This window comes from Odontesthes bonariensis, chromosome 20, assembly GCF_027942865.1.
Source record: "Odontesthes bonariensis isolate fOdoBon6 chromosome 20, fOdoBon6.hap1, whole genome shotgun sequence".
In the NCBI taxonomy this organism is placed as follows: domain Eukaryota; kingdom Metazoa; phylum Chordata; class Actinopteri; order Atheriniformes; family Atherinopsidae; genus Odontesthes; species Odontesthes bonariensis.
The window spans coordinates 13,152,966-13,169,098 of NC_134525.1; the positions used below are offsets into that span (position 1 = coordinate 13,152,966).

The 16,133-nt window shown below is 41.1% G+C and overlaps 1 protein-coding gene across 1 annotated transcript in view; it reads right to left on the reverse strand.

The window, feature by feature from the left end:
* Positions 1 to 15,832, reverse strand: part of LOC142370248 (receptor activity-modifying protein 3-like) — a 37,486-nt gene extending 21,654 nt beyond the window's left edge. The window contains exon 1 of the mRNA XM_075452730.1: positions 15,405 to 15,832. Within this exon, the coding sequence (XP_075308845.1) occupies positions 15,405 to 15,456 (52 nt within the window). The 5' untranslated portion in view covers positions 15,457 to 15,832. The remainder of the gene's footprint in view (positions 1 to 15,404) is intronic.
* Between the last annotated feature and the right edge of the window lie 301 nt (positions 15,833 to 16,133).

The window sequence follows — 16,133 nt, forward strand, 5'->3', positions numbered from 1 at the left end:
GATCAGACAATGAATCTCAGGCTCCAACCAGCATTCACTACACTATGCCTGGAAAAAAAGATGAGCAACATTTTTTTTCCATTCAGAGTTGCATCAATTGATTATGGGAGGGTTGGATTGCGAAGTAAAGTCATCCCCAGCACATCACAAAGATTATTTGGACTCAATAGTGACCAATCCACAAGCAAAAATTCATGTCCAACCCTCCCTGAACTACTCTGTCACAACCTGAGCCAAATGAATCCCGGCACTGTCAACTGAGTATGACAACACCATCAGGGAAGAGAAAAATGTATTGATCAAGCGGCATATATTCATGTGGTCAGCTGACCACAGCTGAACCTAGACTTGCCCAGATGAGGTTACCCTAGATCATACCACTGTCCACACTTGCTTGTGGTTGACACCAGCCATGAAGGGAGCCCTTCTTACCATGATGTGCCCAATAATCTGGACCTGGGTATATCAGGACTCATTATACCACATAACCAGCTAAAAAGGAATTGCTGTACCTCTGACATTGACATAACAAATCATTTACCTTACTTTGTAAAGTGCCTTGACATACCTTAAGTTGATATTTGGTGCCACATGAATAAAACTGCATTAGTGGTTCACATATAGAACCCAGGGGTACACCTGTTAATATGAGGGAGGAGGGAGTTTTGATAAACTGGACACTTTTACGGAAATGTATGACCTACAAAAGCCGATTCACTGGTCTGTTGAATGAGGTAACATTTTCAGCAGTGTTAAAACTGATTCATCATACAATCTGTTCCGTATCATGTCATTAAAAAAACGCTGCTTCAGTGTGCTGTACAACCACAGTGAAGATCCAGCAGAATCTGCACGTCTGAATAAATTTGAGACTTATTCTATCTGCAAGCACCACTCAGCATTCATTAAACTCTGCTCTTTGAAGATAACCGACTCTTTGGCCTTTCAAGCCACACTGCTCCCTGTTTTAACAAGCCATGGAAAAACAAGTAACGTCGGAGAGATCAAGGAGGACGCAAACATCTGAAGGAAAGTGTTTGTTTTGCTTGCTCTGGGGTGAACATCTGAGCGAAGGACCATGTTTGATACCTTATTGTAAGTTTTGAGGTCAAATTGGGAGATTTTTCAGACAGTGAGCAATGCATTATATTTTTCTTTCGGATCAGTACGAATATAAATTTATGATGTAAATAAATATTCTCTCACACACAGAAAAGCACCTGAATACTTTTAAGCGTGACGATCAAAAACTAAAAAGTATGAAGTACCCCCCCCCTCCTTTGTCATTCTTTCTGCACTCTGTTTCAGGAGAATTCACAGCTCTTCAAAAAAAAGATTGGGGTTATCAAGCTGGGGCGAATGTGGCAGATAGCTGGAAAAGAGCTTGCTTTTAAGGAACGCTTTCACCGTCCTCTAGGTGAATAGAAAACCTTTTAAATACAGGGTGGTGAGCACAAGAGTTCAATGCACGTGTCAGATGAGGAGCTGAGACGTGTGGGAAGGAAAAAAAACAACTTTGAGTCTGTACAACGCACCCATCGTTATCACTGTTAATCAGTTGTGAGGACTGTGAAAAAAATCCTATAAATAAGAGAAACTTGATGAACAGAATCAGTTGATGTTAGCATGATGTTGCCATTCATCTCAGCTACTCCTCCCTTCGTAGTCGAGAGAGTGTCTTTAATTTCTTTCTGATCTTTCTCTTTTTCATATTAAAGCTCTATTTTCACTGTTAATGCAGAAATAAGGCACGCAACACTCTGTAAGTTTGGCCCTCCAGCAGTAATGACTCTTGGCAGACAAACGGACACACTGTCAGATGTTCTTGTTATCAGCAGAGCTCCCTCACAGGAAGATGGATGACCTTCTGGCAGAGGACCATGCAGCATCCTTATCTGAGAAAACTACTGGGGGAGGACGGTGTTTGCGACACAAACACTGACCTGTCAGAGTCGTGTGTGCAGAAGTCACAGTGCAGAAGCACAAATCCTTTTTGTGTTTGATTCCTGATAGTCTAGCATTACAAATGAGGAGAAAATCCGGTCTGAACATTTTCCGACAATGTCATCGCCTGTAAATCTCTGTCCTATAGTGAGTGCAGTCAAATCTTCTGTTGACTCAAGAGCAAGTATTTTGCTGGACATATTTTCAGTCTAAGAAATAGTTAAACACAATGCCATTATGGACCGATACAGTACAGACACTGTATTAGCACTCTCAGCACTGACTTGCCTAGATTTAAGGTTAGTTATCTTTGTACAGGAGCTGCTGATTGGATTTGTCCTCGCTGCTCCAGGCCTGTGTCACTCGTTTATACTGAAGTGCAAATACAGCAGTGTTCCATTGACATACTCCCAAATGTATTTTCCTCTCAGAGCCTTTGGGAAAGTCTCTGAGCCGTCACAGCCAACAAATCTCAGAAGTGAAACAGACTAATCAATCAAGATTAGTTTCGCCTGACTAAGCCCAGATAGTTAGCACCCTTGCCTCAAAGCAAAAAGGTTCCCAGTTCAAATCACAGCTGGAGCCTTTCTGTAAGGAGTTTGCAGTGTCGTCTCCCTTTGTGCAAGGATTCTCTCCGGTTTACTCCCACCATCCAAAAACATGCACATCAGGTTAATTGGTGATTTTCAATTGACTGTAGGCGTTAAGGTGTGTGTGTGTGTGTGTGTGTGTGTGTGTGTGTGTGTGTGTGTGTGTGTGTGTGTGTGTGTGTGTGTGTGTGTGTGTGAATGGTTGTTTGTTTGTCTCTTTAATGGACTGGCAATTTATCCCTGTGTGTTGCCTGCTTCTCACACTCCCACTGTGGCAGCTGGGATATGCTCCAACACCCCCTATGACCCTGAATCGGATGAAGTGGGTATGAAAAACCTCCAAAACAGAGCTGTCACAAAAAAGCCACAGAACCTATGAGACGTTTTTTTTTTTGCCTGTTTTGTATCAGGAAAAGTTATCATCCAACTCTTACCATGTACAGTCTTTTAATGCAGCCCTGTCCCAACAGAAATGGAGAAATAGGAACATTTGTCCGTACCAAATACAAAGTAGTTTGATAATCCATGCTTAAAGCTCAAACAACATTTTGGTCGGCAGTTGTTTGATGCCGGATAGGTTCTTGTCTCATGACAGAAACCATGACCAATGAGTATGGTTTCCTAACCCCAAGCTTGTATCTTTTTAACATCTAACCAGACCATGTATCTTTAACTATTAACCCTAACCATTATCTGGTGGCTGCCAAGTTGAAAAGTAACTAATCACAGAAGTAGAAAAGGGACACAACAGTGGAAAAGCTTGTGCAGGACAATATTTAAACCAGCAATCTCTCACTTGAAGGACAAGGGTTTAATGCCACCTACTAACTTCTCCGCTTCTTTTTATGGCATCAGAGTGGCAGTGTTTGACATATGTGCATCGCAAGCGCCAGTGCTGTCACGTCACATCAGGAATGGGATCATCAGCAGCAGCAATTCAGGAGCCGTGTCGCAGTAAAGCACAGAGGAAGGTAAATGTAGCTACTGCACATTTTCTTCGCCTGAGAAATTGCAGTTTCTTTTTTCTTGGACCAACGTAAGTGTTTTACACTCCATCATGAATCTGTGTTGCTTCATCTCAAACCCTAACCAACTGCAAGTATAGGTAAAAGTGAGAAAAGTGAGAAAAGTTGTTTGACAATATTGAGGCAGAAGGGGCTTAATCTTAGCTCTCTGGTGTGAGATTTCTTTAAATTGTTTTAATTTTGTGAGATGTAGTCCCAAAATTAACTGTTTGCAGTTGGCATAATAGATAGGGGGGGTTTTCCTTTATAATGGCATTAGTTAACTTTTATTGGCCATTTGAGAGCAGCTGGCAGATGCTGTTGCTGTACGTTTTAATATTTAATATGATCATTAGATCCATATTGTCATAATAATATTGATTGCTAAAGCTCTAAGTTACAAAAAGCCATATAATCATTGTGCTGCTATGTGTGTATGCTGAATGTATGTTCTCACAGCTGACTAAGATGTCTGCACATATCACGTTATATCAGGTTACAAATATTCAGCTGAATAAAAATTGAGTCACCATGATTTTTATACATGAGAAGACATGTACACAAACTGTCCTGACTGATTAATCAGTGGCACTTCTTAAGACATCATTTGAAAGCCTGGAGTGTCTTGTGTAAAAGAGCGATATCAGTTGGAGAAGACATTTAAATCATCAGAATTTTTGCCTCAGTCAACCATGATCAGCAACTGCAGCTGCTGTCAGGGGCTTCAGCCTCAGAGAAAAGCTCAGGATGTTTATCACAGATCTGAAGATGCCTGCAGCCACAGGAGAGACAGACGCGTTATGTGACTTTTTGAAAACGCATTTTACTTGGTTTAGGTGTTATTTCTTTCACGGACAAAATAAATCACTGCTCACTGTAGACGAGAAAACGGCAAACCAAGATTATGTGATCAGTTTTCTATTCCCACTCAGCCCTCTTCAAAACAACCCCGTGGGAGTCGCACAGAGGCAAAGAAGCCACAGGGATTGACTGCTGAGAGATTATTATCATTCATCTACCGGCTGATGTGGCAGGCGAGGCAAACAGAGTGAACTGTGTGCAGGGGAACTGTGCAGGGAAGAGATGTTGGGAGAAAAAGCCATTCTGAGTTTGGAAAAAAAAAAAAAAAAAAACACACAAATGTGGTAAACATGGAAATTCAATTTTGCATTACGGGCAAAATATTTTATTTTCATTCAACTGCATGTTGCCGACAAATCTCTCAGAATAGGCCCCTGTAGAGGGAACCCATCTGTTTATGAGCCATCATGGTTTGTTTATGGTATGCTGAAGCTTTTGTGCTGAGCATCTCATGAACATTTTTTCTGTATCTAAACAAAAGAGTTGAAATGAATATATTTTCAGCATTCATTTTTGTGGAGAAAATCATTTATTCATGTAAAAATAAGAAGAGTTATGTGCTCCCACAGGCTGCTGGATTAGAGAAACATGGATGCAGTTATGACATTGACTTGGCAGAGTCAGCACGCTGAAATAATCTGCAATCGTTCAGCATTAGCTAAGATAATCAACTGGAAAAGAAGAATTAGACAGTCAAAGGCATTCAGGCTTCCAACCTCAGACAAGCTTTTAATTCTAAACAGAAAAAGCCAAAAGAATGGCCTTAAGCCACTTCGTGCCACCTGTTTTTCACCAGTCACACAAAACAAGCTCCACTGAAGCAAATTAAACTGACAAAAAGAAAACATTTGTAGATGTGAACATCATTGCATTAATCTCTTTGGACCTAACACTGTTTTTTATGGGATAAATTTACACCCCAGTGATCTTCAGTTGTTGCACAAAATAAACCCAGACGGACCTTTACTTTAGTCTGTCTGAACTGCTTGTCTCTTTAACTGCTGGTTATAACTCCTCTCTGTAAACTCCCTCCTCCACATCCTTGCTTCATCTCTGTAACTGTCCTAAACTGGCAGTCTCACATCTGCATCCACCTCACACCACAAATGGCCACATGTCAGAGGTGACAAAGTCTCGCCTTTGTCTTCTTTACCTCCTCTTTTCATTTGTTTGTGGCCCAACTCAATGCAACGCAATAAATAACTTCCTGGAAAGTTGTCCTCATTTTTTAAACATCTCCGTGAATTACCCCCCTCTCCCTGACGACCGGCGGTTCACCTCACCCTGGGGGTTGTGTGTGTGTGTTTGGATCGCTTGTATACACTAAGACAACCTCAACCACTTCTTTGCTGCCATAACTCAGTCTGTAGTGGAAGTGCTGTCTCTATCAGAGTGGAGTCTTCCACATGAGGGGATCTGGGGGTCAAGGAGGAGGGAGAGGAAGACGAGACTGGAGAATGACACAGATGTGCAAGACAGAGGGGAACTCTGGGTAGTTGGCAGACAAAAGCAGGAAGAGGGGGAGGTGAAGAGGGGGACTACTGGATGGCCACGACGGAGACAGACAGAAATAAAATGCCAGTGGTGGAGAGGAGAGAATTCATGACGGGGGAGGGGGTTCCCAGAGAGACGTGGTCTTTTTTTAAACCTGACACTTGGTGTGTGTGTACAGGATGACAGCCACTGAGGTGGTGGAGCAGTCTGTTGTGTGTGAAAGCGAAGCGTCGTGACAGGCATTTGGGATAACGACTCTATATAAATGCAGTCCATTTACCACGTGTAGGGGAAGATTGCAGCCAAGCTTCAGCAGAATAGGCCCCTGTAGAGGGAACCCATCTGTTTATGAGCCATCATGGTTTGTTTATGGTATGCTGACGCTTCTGTACTGAGCATCTCATGAACATTTCGTCTGTATCAAAACAAAAGAGTTGAATTGAACAGATTTTCAGCATTCATTTTCATGGAGAAAATCATTTATTCGTGTAAAAAAAAAGTTATGTGCTCACACAGGCTGCTGGAGATAGATAAGAAACATGGATGCAGCTATGCCATTGACTTGGCAGAATCAGCACGCTGAAAGAATCTGCAATTGTTCAGCATTAGCTAAGTTAATCAACTGGAAAAGAAGAATTAGACAGTCAAAAACATTCAGGCTTCCAACCTCAGACAAGCTTTTAATTCTAAACAGAAAAAGCCAAAAGAATGGCCTTAAGCCACTTCGTGCCACCTGTTTTTCACCAATAACACAAAACAAGCTCCACTGAAGCAAATTAAACTGACAAAAAGAAAACATTTGTAGATGTGAACATCATTGCATTAATTAATTACTTCACATTGTCTGTCAAAAAACAAAGCAAATGCCAGTGGGAGAAGGAACGGTTGCATGGCTACACAGACAGACACAAAGCTGTAAATTCAGAGGTTCAATTCAAATGGGTCACTTTTTCTGCAAGTCCAGCTTGGCTCAGTGACAAGTGCAGGACGCCTGGCACCAGGACGTCTCATCGAGCTGTCGTGCTGCGGTTGATGCCTTCCCCAAACCAATCATCCCAATGTTCTGTCTCCTTCCATCAAAATGACAAAATGAATTAATGTTCAGACCCCTCTCAGTGTTGCAGATCTGTTTATAACACAGCCATCTGTAATAAATATGTCAACGTGTCCTCGCCATTAATTACCGCCCCTTGGCACAGTCTATGTTCTAAAGGCCAGAGCACAGAAAAGAAACGCATTAGCTCTCAAACTCCTGCCTAAATCTCATCCGGGATGTGCTGGATAGTTTTGTAGCTGTTTGTAAATGCTGTAACATTTGTTCTTACAACTACAGTAATCCAGACCAACATTTAACTTCCCCTTGAAAACAGATTGTGTCAAAGGAACTGAACAATTCCCAGAGTGTGACACTGACACTAGGCACAGACAGTGCCAACAAGATGTTCATCTGCCCATCTGACAGAAAAAGAGTGAAATCCAAAAGACGTCAGAGAAGCAAAAAGGGGAAACAGGTGGTAAGAGAGAAAGTTCTGGGTATAAAAGCATCATTGTCACAGATTCAAATTGTTGTGCTCAGTCAAGGGCAGACAACAACCTGGAGTGATGTTAGGGCAGTAATGAATCCAAGATGTAAATTGACATCTTTATTGCGACCGAGTAGCAAAGAGAACTACAGCACTAATGCTATTTCACTGTATTACCAACACATTCTCTCACCAGCTCACTATGAAATAACAAAGTAACATCACAATCCTAACATTAATTACTAATTATTTTATCCATTTCAATTACGGTACATTACTTTGAGGTACTCAGCAGCAAGAGTTTTGTGACACAGCTCCTTACTTTCATCTGTAAAATGAGCCTTTAATTAACTCCATAGCCGCAACACCCACACATCACATCTTCCGCATTTGTCAGAAAGAAAAAGAGTCATATTAAGTACCATCCCCAAGGAAAGACAAATAATCCATTGCTTTTAATGGCTTTGTATTTCATTTAGAAGCATAATTGTGGAGGTAGTTTACTTGAAAGAAATTGGAAAATATCTAAAAGCTACTGGATGGTATGAAGGGTAAAGGATAAAAACCTAAAACAAGGCTTTTATGAGATGCCAAAAAGGTTCAAATTGAGCATTGTTTCAATACAGACAGGCCCCACACCAGCTAATTCCCTTGTGAGCATCAAACAGTTAACATCAGAGTAGTACCATCATTTGTAAAATTACTTCTTTCTTTAAAATGGCAGCAAGAACTTTGTCACTATTTGGATAAATCAAATATCCAAGTCTGGACAGTCTAAATTTGTGAAGCTTCGAATAAACCATTTTCACAGCATGCTAATTTTCTTATATTTAAATGTGGAAAAGAAGATAACATAGTAAAATTGTTACGTTTGCTTTGCTCTCTTTAGAAAATAAGAATACATAGCTAACCAACTTAGGGTGCTGCAACACACCTTTGACAGTGAAAAAAGTTTTTACCTAAAAACAGACATTTTGTTAGCATTTCAGCCTTGTTTCAGCTCTCTTTTTGTATATTGTGGCACAAAATATTTCAACCTCTAATGGGCATGGTTTCTAGTGTTCAGTGTGCAGTTCAGCGTAGTCGTGGTTTTTTTAAGTCTGTTGCACTCTGTCTCTATGCAGAAATAGAACAAAGACAAAATAAAGGTGACAGTTCCAGTTTACCAGCCATTAAGAGCTAGCTTAAAGTTAGCTCTGATGTTGGCTCACCAGAAGCACAATGTAGCTTTAGTGTACAAGGATGCTGGAAGTATAAGACTATCTTTGCCCTGGGAACAGTGGGGCATCATTCACCAATATCTTCTTAAGAATTGTCTTAAATTATGGTGCGCTTGACTGTGGAGCGAGTGCATAGGCCTACGTGCATTTGATGATATAAAACCTCCTGCTGAGTCTGAGGGTTGGTCAGTGATCTTATTAACCAGGGGGCCAGGGCATATCTTTGATCTCCTAATAGAAGAAATCATAATAAAAAGTCACTGTTGTAGAAAATTTTAATTATGAAATGACATGCACCAATGATTAATGCGTCACCAGCTGTTCCTTGTTCGACGTGAATGCCCACGGAGCTGTTCTGGAAGACCAAGGAGTCATGTGCTCCTCCTGGGAAGTGAGAGACCACGTTCATTAAGTGGTTCTGGGAGTCGCAAATGCGTTGGACATTTATGCAGCGATATTGCTTGCAGTTAGGGGAATGGGAATGGATCTGGCGAGGATGCTTTAATGCGCACATGTGTGCACTCTATTGCACCAATGGTGTTAGGAAGACCAGTAATACAATTAAATCCCCTCTTGACTGCAACTTATTTTTCAGCTGTATATGGAAACTTGTATTGCATGGCCAGTTGATTTATTGCATCCACGAGAGCACGGGTGATGGACGGCTGTGATATGCCCACCTTGTTCCCCAGCTTCTGCTAAAATGTTCCAGTGGCCGAGAGAAACAGTACTTGTGGTGGAACAGGGTTGGACCGTTGTGTATGGCTCAGCAGCGCTGGCTCCAAACAATGGCAAAGGTCCATGAGAACAGCTCGTTGCAAATACTTCTGCATGGTCATGAAAGATTTGTTCCTTCTGTAGGGCATGATCTGCAATATCTTGCAGCAGCAGAAAATATTCCATTTTGTGAGCAAAATGCTTTGTAAATGACCCAAAGTTATTTTTAAAAATCTGACAAAAATATTTCTGTCATTTTATTATTGTGTTTTAATGAACTGCCCAACAGAAGACGACACAAATGCTTTGTTCAAACATGTCAGCACACAAATGTGCATATCCAATGTGCACAAATATGTTCGTAAGAACTATTGGTGAATGAGGCCAAGTATTATGTTAGCAGGTTGGCTATATTTTTCAGTCCAAGCTAACGTTCAGTCTCTGCTTCCTGTATGTGACAGCTAAGTGTACATGCAGAAAAGGTCGAGTTTTACAAAAAAATTGGATTGTGCAATAAAACAGGCCTGCGTGGTTCTTTTGTTGGGTGGGTGTATACAAATCTACTGGCGTATCGTTGCAATATTTGCTGTCTAACACAGGCAGTCTTACATGTTTGCCCTCAGGGACTAAGCAAGCCCATTTCCATTGTGTTTAGTGCCACTGGCCACATTTCCAAGATCCACCTACGCAAAGCTAACAGGAACCAAAATGCACAACCAAAAATGAATTACCATCCATCCATCCATCCATTTTCTATATCCGCTTAATCCAATTCAGGGTCGCGGGGGGGCTGGAGCCTATTCCAGCTGTCATTTGTGCGAGAACAACAAAAAATGGATTACCAATTGTAAAAATTATAGCTGATGAAACAAAATTGCTCTAAAATGAAAATCAGTCACAAAATACTCCCCCACTACATGCCTGTCAACAGCAGATACTTACACACCCCCTTTTGCAAAACCTAGTTATCTTTACTCTGTACTTTACTAATATGTTGCTCGCTAAACATGAACATGATGTTTCATATTTAAGAAAAAGACAAAACTACCACATTAGCATCATCAGTCTTGTAAGCTTTGAGTTATCCCTGCAATACTTGACTCCTTGCAGCTGAAGCAGATAATTGCAAACCTTTTTGAGCAATGAACAAACGTAAATAAAGGGTTTGCCACTACATCATGATCCAGAACCTTTTTCTAGATGGGAAAAGGCTGCATCACTGTTAATTAAGTGTTACACTAAACTGGTTATGCGACTGAAGCGCTCTCAGTCAGTTCATTTTGCACCATCGACTCATTTCATTTTGCCCAGATTTCGCAGTTTGCTTAGTTTTTTCTATATGCGCCGTAACTAATTACTGTACATGGCGTAAAATTTTCGGTCACAAGGCTGAAAAGATGTTATCTGCAGTCCACTTTAAATACGTGACTCCTATTCATTTGTGACTCTCTCCTGAGAGCCGTCCTTATTGCAGTTTTTTATTTCAGTATGCCAGTGTAGCCAGTTCACTCCCAGTAATGCTCAATAGTACCTATTCTGTGATTACAAATGTGACCAAAGACCAGCTCTCTGTCAGATCTGCTGGTACAAACTGTCAGCTAACGGTCATGCTCCATTTCTGCCCTACTGCTTCTCCTTCAAGAAGCCAGTACTGTTTGAGGGCTCCTGCAAATGGCATCACATAATGAGCCATTGGTTTGCTGCTGCTGGGGTGATAGCGAGTTGTGTTTGCAGCCATTTTGCAGAAAGAGATCAAATGAGTCTGTAAGAACTGACGGCAGATGCTCTGAAGATCTTTTCTGTTGCTACTTGTATAGTTTGTTGTAGTGCTGAAATAATTGTTCTGATAGAAGTGATTGATTTTTTTTTTCATTTATCTATTTCACAAAAAGAGCACAAACAAAAATAAACAGCCTAAAAAAAGTGTACATTTGATTAGTTATCTTTCCTCTTTTTTTCAACTACTCAACCACAATTCATTTCTGGATTCTTGTACCGTCTTGTCATGGCAGACAAACTATAAGCTAATAGTTGTATATAGAAGGCCTTAAAAAAACTCCATAACTCACAGGCCATATGGTGTGTTGCCAGAATCACTCTCTGTGCTGCACACAGCAATCCTCAGCATTAGACTACGATATGAGGAGGACATCTCATATGCCACCTCTGGTCCATGAATCTTTAACAGGGATCTGAAAGATTCATAATGCTCTTAACATACTTTCAGGGCCGTTGAGCTGTGGCTGAGGTGGAAATGTAGCAATGTCAGAGTATTAGCAAAACCCTCACCTGTGAAACTGCAGGATATCCTCCTTCAAGCATATACACATATATATATACATATATATATATATATATATGGAATAATGGCATAAGTAGGGGTAGGGCTGCTTGACTTATCATTTCAGCATCAGTATGTAACTGTCACTGCTGGATATACACCATTAAGTGAGGTAAATCAGTGCCAAGACATTACAACATACATGCTATTAATTTTTTCGCCATTTGATAAAAAAAATTCCTGATTAAAATGAAAGGGCGTTCATTTAATAGCAGTTTATTTAATTTAAAAAAGAACATCTCACAGATGGGATTCAAAGCTAATTCATTTAACAGCTGAGCACTCTGGCTTTGTAAAACATACCTCTAGAAAATTTTGATAAATCGCTTTACTTTAGGCTTTTTTTTCCCTGATCAAATATAATTGTGGAATCACTGTGTCGTTTGCATTTCCAAAGCAAAGACACACAAATGTGTCTGCAGTTCAGCTGAGCTGTTGCACCTGACTGATTGGCAGGAGACATGGCCCTAACAATCAAACAGAGGGGATTCTAAAACTCCTTCAAGAAGGTCATTTTCCTCGGAGTGTGAGACGGTTCTAAAATGTCCCAATCACTAGGAGTAAGTAATCAATTCCAAACTGATCTATTTAGGCTTTTGCCTTGTTTTCCTGTATTTCTCCTGTCTTCTCATGAGCTGCAGGGAAATGTCAGCTTTTTCAAATATGTATGTGCAACCTCTGGTGGTTGTGAGAGTGGTTGTAGTTTTGATTTTTAATCATCAAATTAGTCGTGTTTGTGTGAAAAGGGTCAAAATAATAATAATCAATTACATTTGTAAAGCACTTTTCATTTCATACGGAATCTCAAAGTGCTATGCTGATGGTGGCAGACTACTGGATTGTAGCCACAGCTGCCCTGGGGCACACTGACGGAGGCGAGGCTGCCATGCACCGGCGCCATCGGCCCCTCCGACCACCACCAGCAGGTGGTCAACCTAACATGCATGATTTTTTGGACAGTGGGAGGAAGCCGGAGTACCTGGAGAGAACCCACGCATACACGGGGAGAACATGCAAACTCCACACAGAAAGGCCCCAGCTGGGTGTTGAACCTGGAACCTTCTTGCTGTGAGGCAACAGTGCTAACCACCACACCACCGTGCAGCCCATCATTCATCCATCCATCATTCATTCATCCATCCATCCATCCAAAAGTTAAATGCCTTAAAAAGATTCCTCCAAATGTTGTTGTTTTTTTAACCAAGAGTGGACATCTAAATAGTGTTTCTAAGGCAAAATGTGAAGTATACAAAGATATTATCAGTGTCGAAGAATTACGACATCAGGCGATCTTTTGACCAAGATACTTTGCTAACTGTGCTACAAACTGGACATTGATGGAAAGCAAAGAAAAAGACCGGAAATGTTCCTCTAACTTCAGGTAGAACATTCTTACAAAGCAGTCACCCGTCCTCAAATCTAAAATAATAGCAATATGCTGTTATACAAGCTCACAGAACAGAGTGAGACTCTGAAAGAAGATTGCATAAATGAGATAGTTAATTGTACAATGTTACAACAAAAATGTTGCCCACGCCGAGTCTAATGTCTTGCCAGTTTTTAACAAATAATGGTCTTGATTAATATGAGCGCCACTGACAACGTCCACGTGTAAAGAAAAGCATCACGAATGGAAAAGATCTCCAACACTGAAATCTCACTGAGAGTCTATGAATAGCACTTTATAAGAAGAACTCGGGAACTTCTTTCAAAGCTTCTTTTTTTTCCCTTTTAGATGGTAGAGAGACAGAAGAACCCTCAGGCAGTTTACCTCCCCACAAGAGTGTTTGAGTCGCTGTTCACAGGGAAAGCAGATGCTTTATATTCAGCGGGACCTCGTACTCTGCTGAATCGACCGCGCTGGCCCAACATTAGAAGCAACAAATCCAAGTGACTCACTACGTCATGTTCTGCTTTACTTGATGAGAAAACCTTTTCAGTCTAGACAGGAGCTATCACAGGAGACCTCTGCTACAAGTCTTTGCAGCATGAGATGAACCTCTCACCGCTTTTCCTTTTTTTTTTTTTTTTTTTTTAGCAGCACCTGCACCTGGCTTCTTTTCCCCCTCATTTAGAATGAGATGGGACATAAAAACATGCTTTCAGTCATAAACTGAGTTAGGTTTAAGCTTAGCCAAACAGCACTGTGAGAGCCACAGCTGTTACATGGCAGACATCCAGGGGAGTCCAGGCTAAAAGTCTGGCAGGACATCCAGCAGTCCAGAACCTCCTGTCTACAACAAGCTTTACTTTTCAATATGGCAAAAGAACTTGGGATATGACCCAAGTGTGTTAAATAGGTACTTTTAGAACTAACCGTTTTTTTAAAGTTTGCAAACCTTGTTATCTACAACAAATCCTCAAGTTTCTTCATAACATCTGAAAGTACCGTAGATTAAAAAAAAGGACTCAAACAAATGGCACAAACATTCATTTATTCAAATCTGAATTGATTATTTAAATTCAGGTAACTTTTTCGTGATGAGGCTTCACCAAAAAATGTGTATTACACGAGCATTTGTTCGATTGCATTTGGGAAAACGCAGTATTTTCATACTTAATTTCACGGAAATGTTCTATTTTTATCTCATCTGTCCACAAAACCGTTCTGATTTGTCCACAAGACCTTTATAAGGGTAATTTATTAAGCTTATTTTCCTCAGTAAATAAGTAGCAGAGTATTATTGTGCTGTCTTATTTCTTTACTTGAGTTCCCCTTACCAACCCCATAGCTTTGTGTGAAAATCTGATCATGTTTTGGCTCGTATCATTTCAGTTATATAAGATCTTAAAAGCATTTCAAGCTTGCACTTCCTTCTTCACCTCAAGTCCACCCCTCCAGAGGCTCTGGGAATAATCTATAAGGTAAGAGCTCGCGTTTGAATCCCACAACCACAAACCTTGAAATTGCAATACATCACCTTGCTTGTCCATTGGAGAAAGCCAAGTATTTTCAATCAGTGTAACACCATATGGTGCCAAGATGGAATATCCTCACAGCATCTGCTCTCCAAAAAGCCCTCAGCCTGCTGATGCTGCCTCTACCGCTTGCAGTTACGTGCCATAGCACGGCTTTGAGTGACAACGGCAGGTCATTTACATTCATGCTTGGGTTCTCAATCAGCACCAAGCATCACTGGACATTCCCTCAGTACAGGGAATCAATCAAACCATCTAAATCACGACAATACTAATTGTGTTTAGGATGTGCAACACAATTTCATACATGAGTTCTTCCTACCACCTAATGAGCCAGATCCAGAAATTCCCATTGGCCCTGATATAGGTCAGGTCTGTCCACTGGGGCATGATGCCATAGTACAATACTGTAAATTCCTCATTCTGTACATACTCTGAAAGACGAAACTGATGTTCCTGATAGTTAGCCTGCTCATTGTGTGCATTTGGCCACACAGGACAATACAGAGGGTGATGCATTTGACGGTGAGAGTGATGCATTAGTTGATGAAAATGTAAGGACATTTCCAGGCCACGTGTAGAAAAGCATGAAATGATCCCTTTACAGTTGGAAAAGTGGGAACAAACTGCTAAGACAGCACTGGTTTCAAGAGGCACGAGTGTGTGATTTCTCCCCAGTAATAACAGAGGGAGACCACTTGGTGATGGAGATTGGTGCTGTAGAGAGAGGTCTCAATTATGAACATGTGCTCTGAGAATAATAAAAACAAGCAAAGTTAAACCTTACTCACCCAAAAACCCGACAAAAAAAAGTTTCAATATCACGAACTCATTTGTATCCATCACGCTGCGAGAATCCAGTCAGACCGTGGATGTAACCTCAGAGGCAACTCAGAGAACATCTACGCTTGAATCGAACCATAATTCAAAATTATCCCAAATGGGCGCGTTTCGTCATGCTGTCACGGGTCACGGTGGCACGTGGAGGGTTTGAAAGAGGAAAACCCAGGAAAGAAATGAACAGACAAAACGGAGAGAAATCGGATGACAGAGCGCCCCTCCGAACAGTCTCCGCGGTGAGCGCGGCTGCTTGTCTGAGCCGCCAGGAGTCAGAGCTCAGGACCGCACCGTCCTGCATCCTCAGAGGGGGAGGGCGGGGATGATGGGGTTCCTGCACAGCAGTCCAACTGGAACTGTCTGAGGCATCCAGCTAACGCTCTGCACCCAGTTACAAACTGGGAATTGTGGTGGGTACACGCAGAAGACAATATAAGAGTTCAACAGAAAACAACAATCTTACAAAATAGCCTTACTTTCTTATGCAAGAACATCCAACTCAAGCAAAACAAGCTGTCCTATCAGTTCTGCCTAGATTAATTTTATATAACAGGCTAATAAGGAATAATGTGATTTTAGCCTAATGTACTTAGAACGACGTGGATTCAATTAAGGTCCAGGACTCCAAACTTCCATGAAACAACACTGACCTCATCTGGCTTCTTTTCACATTACATCTCCAT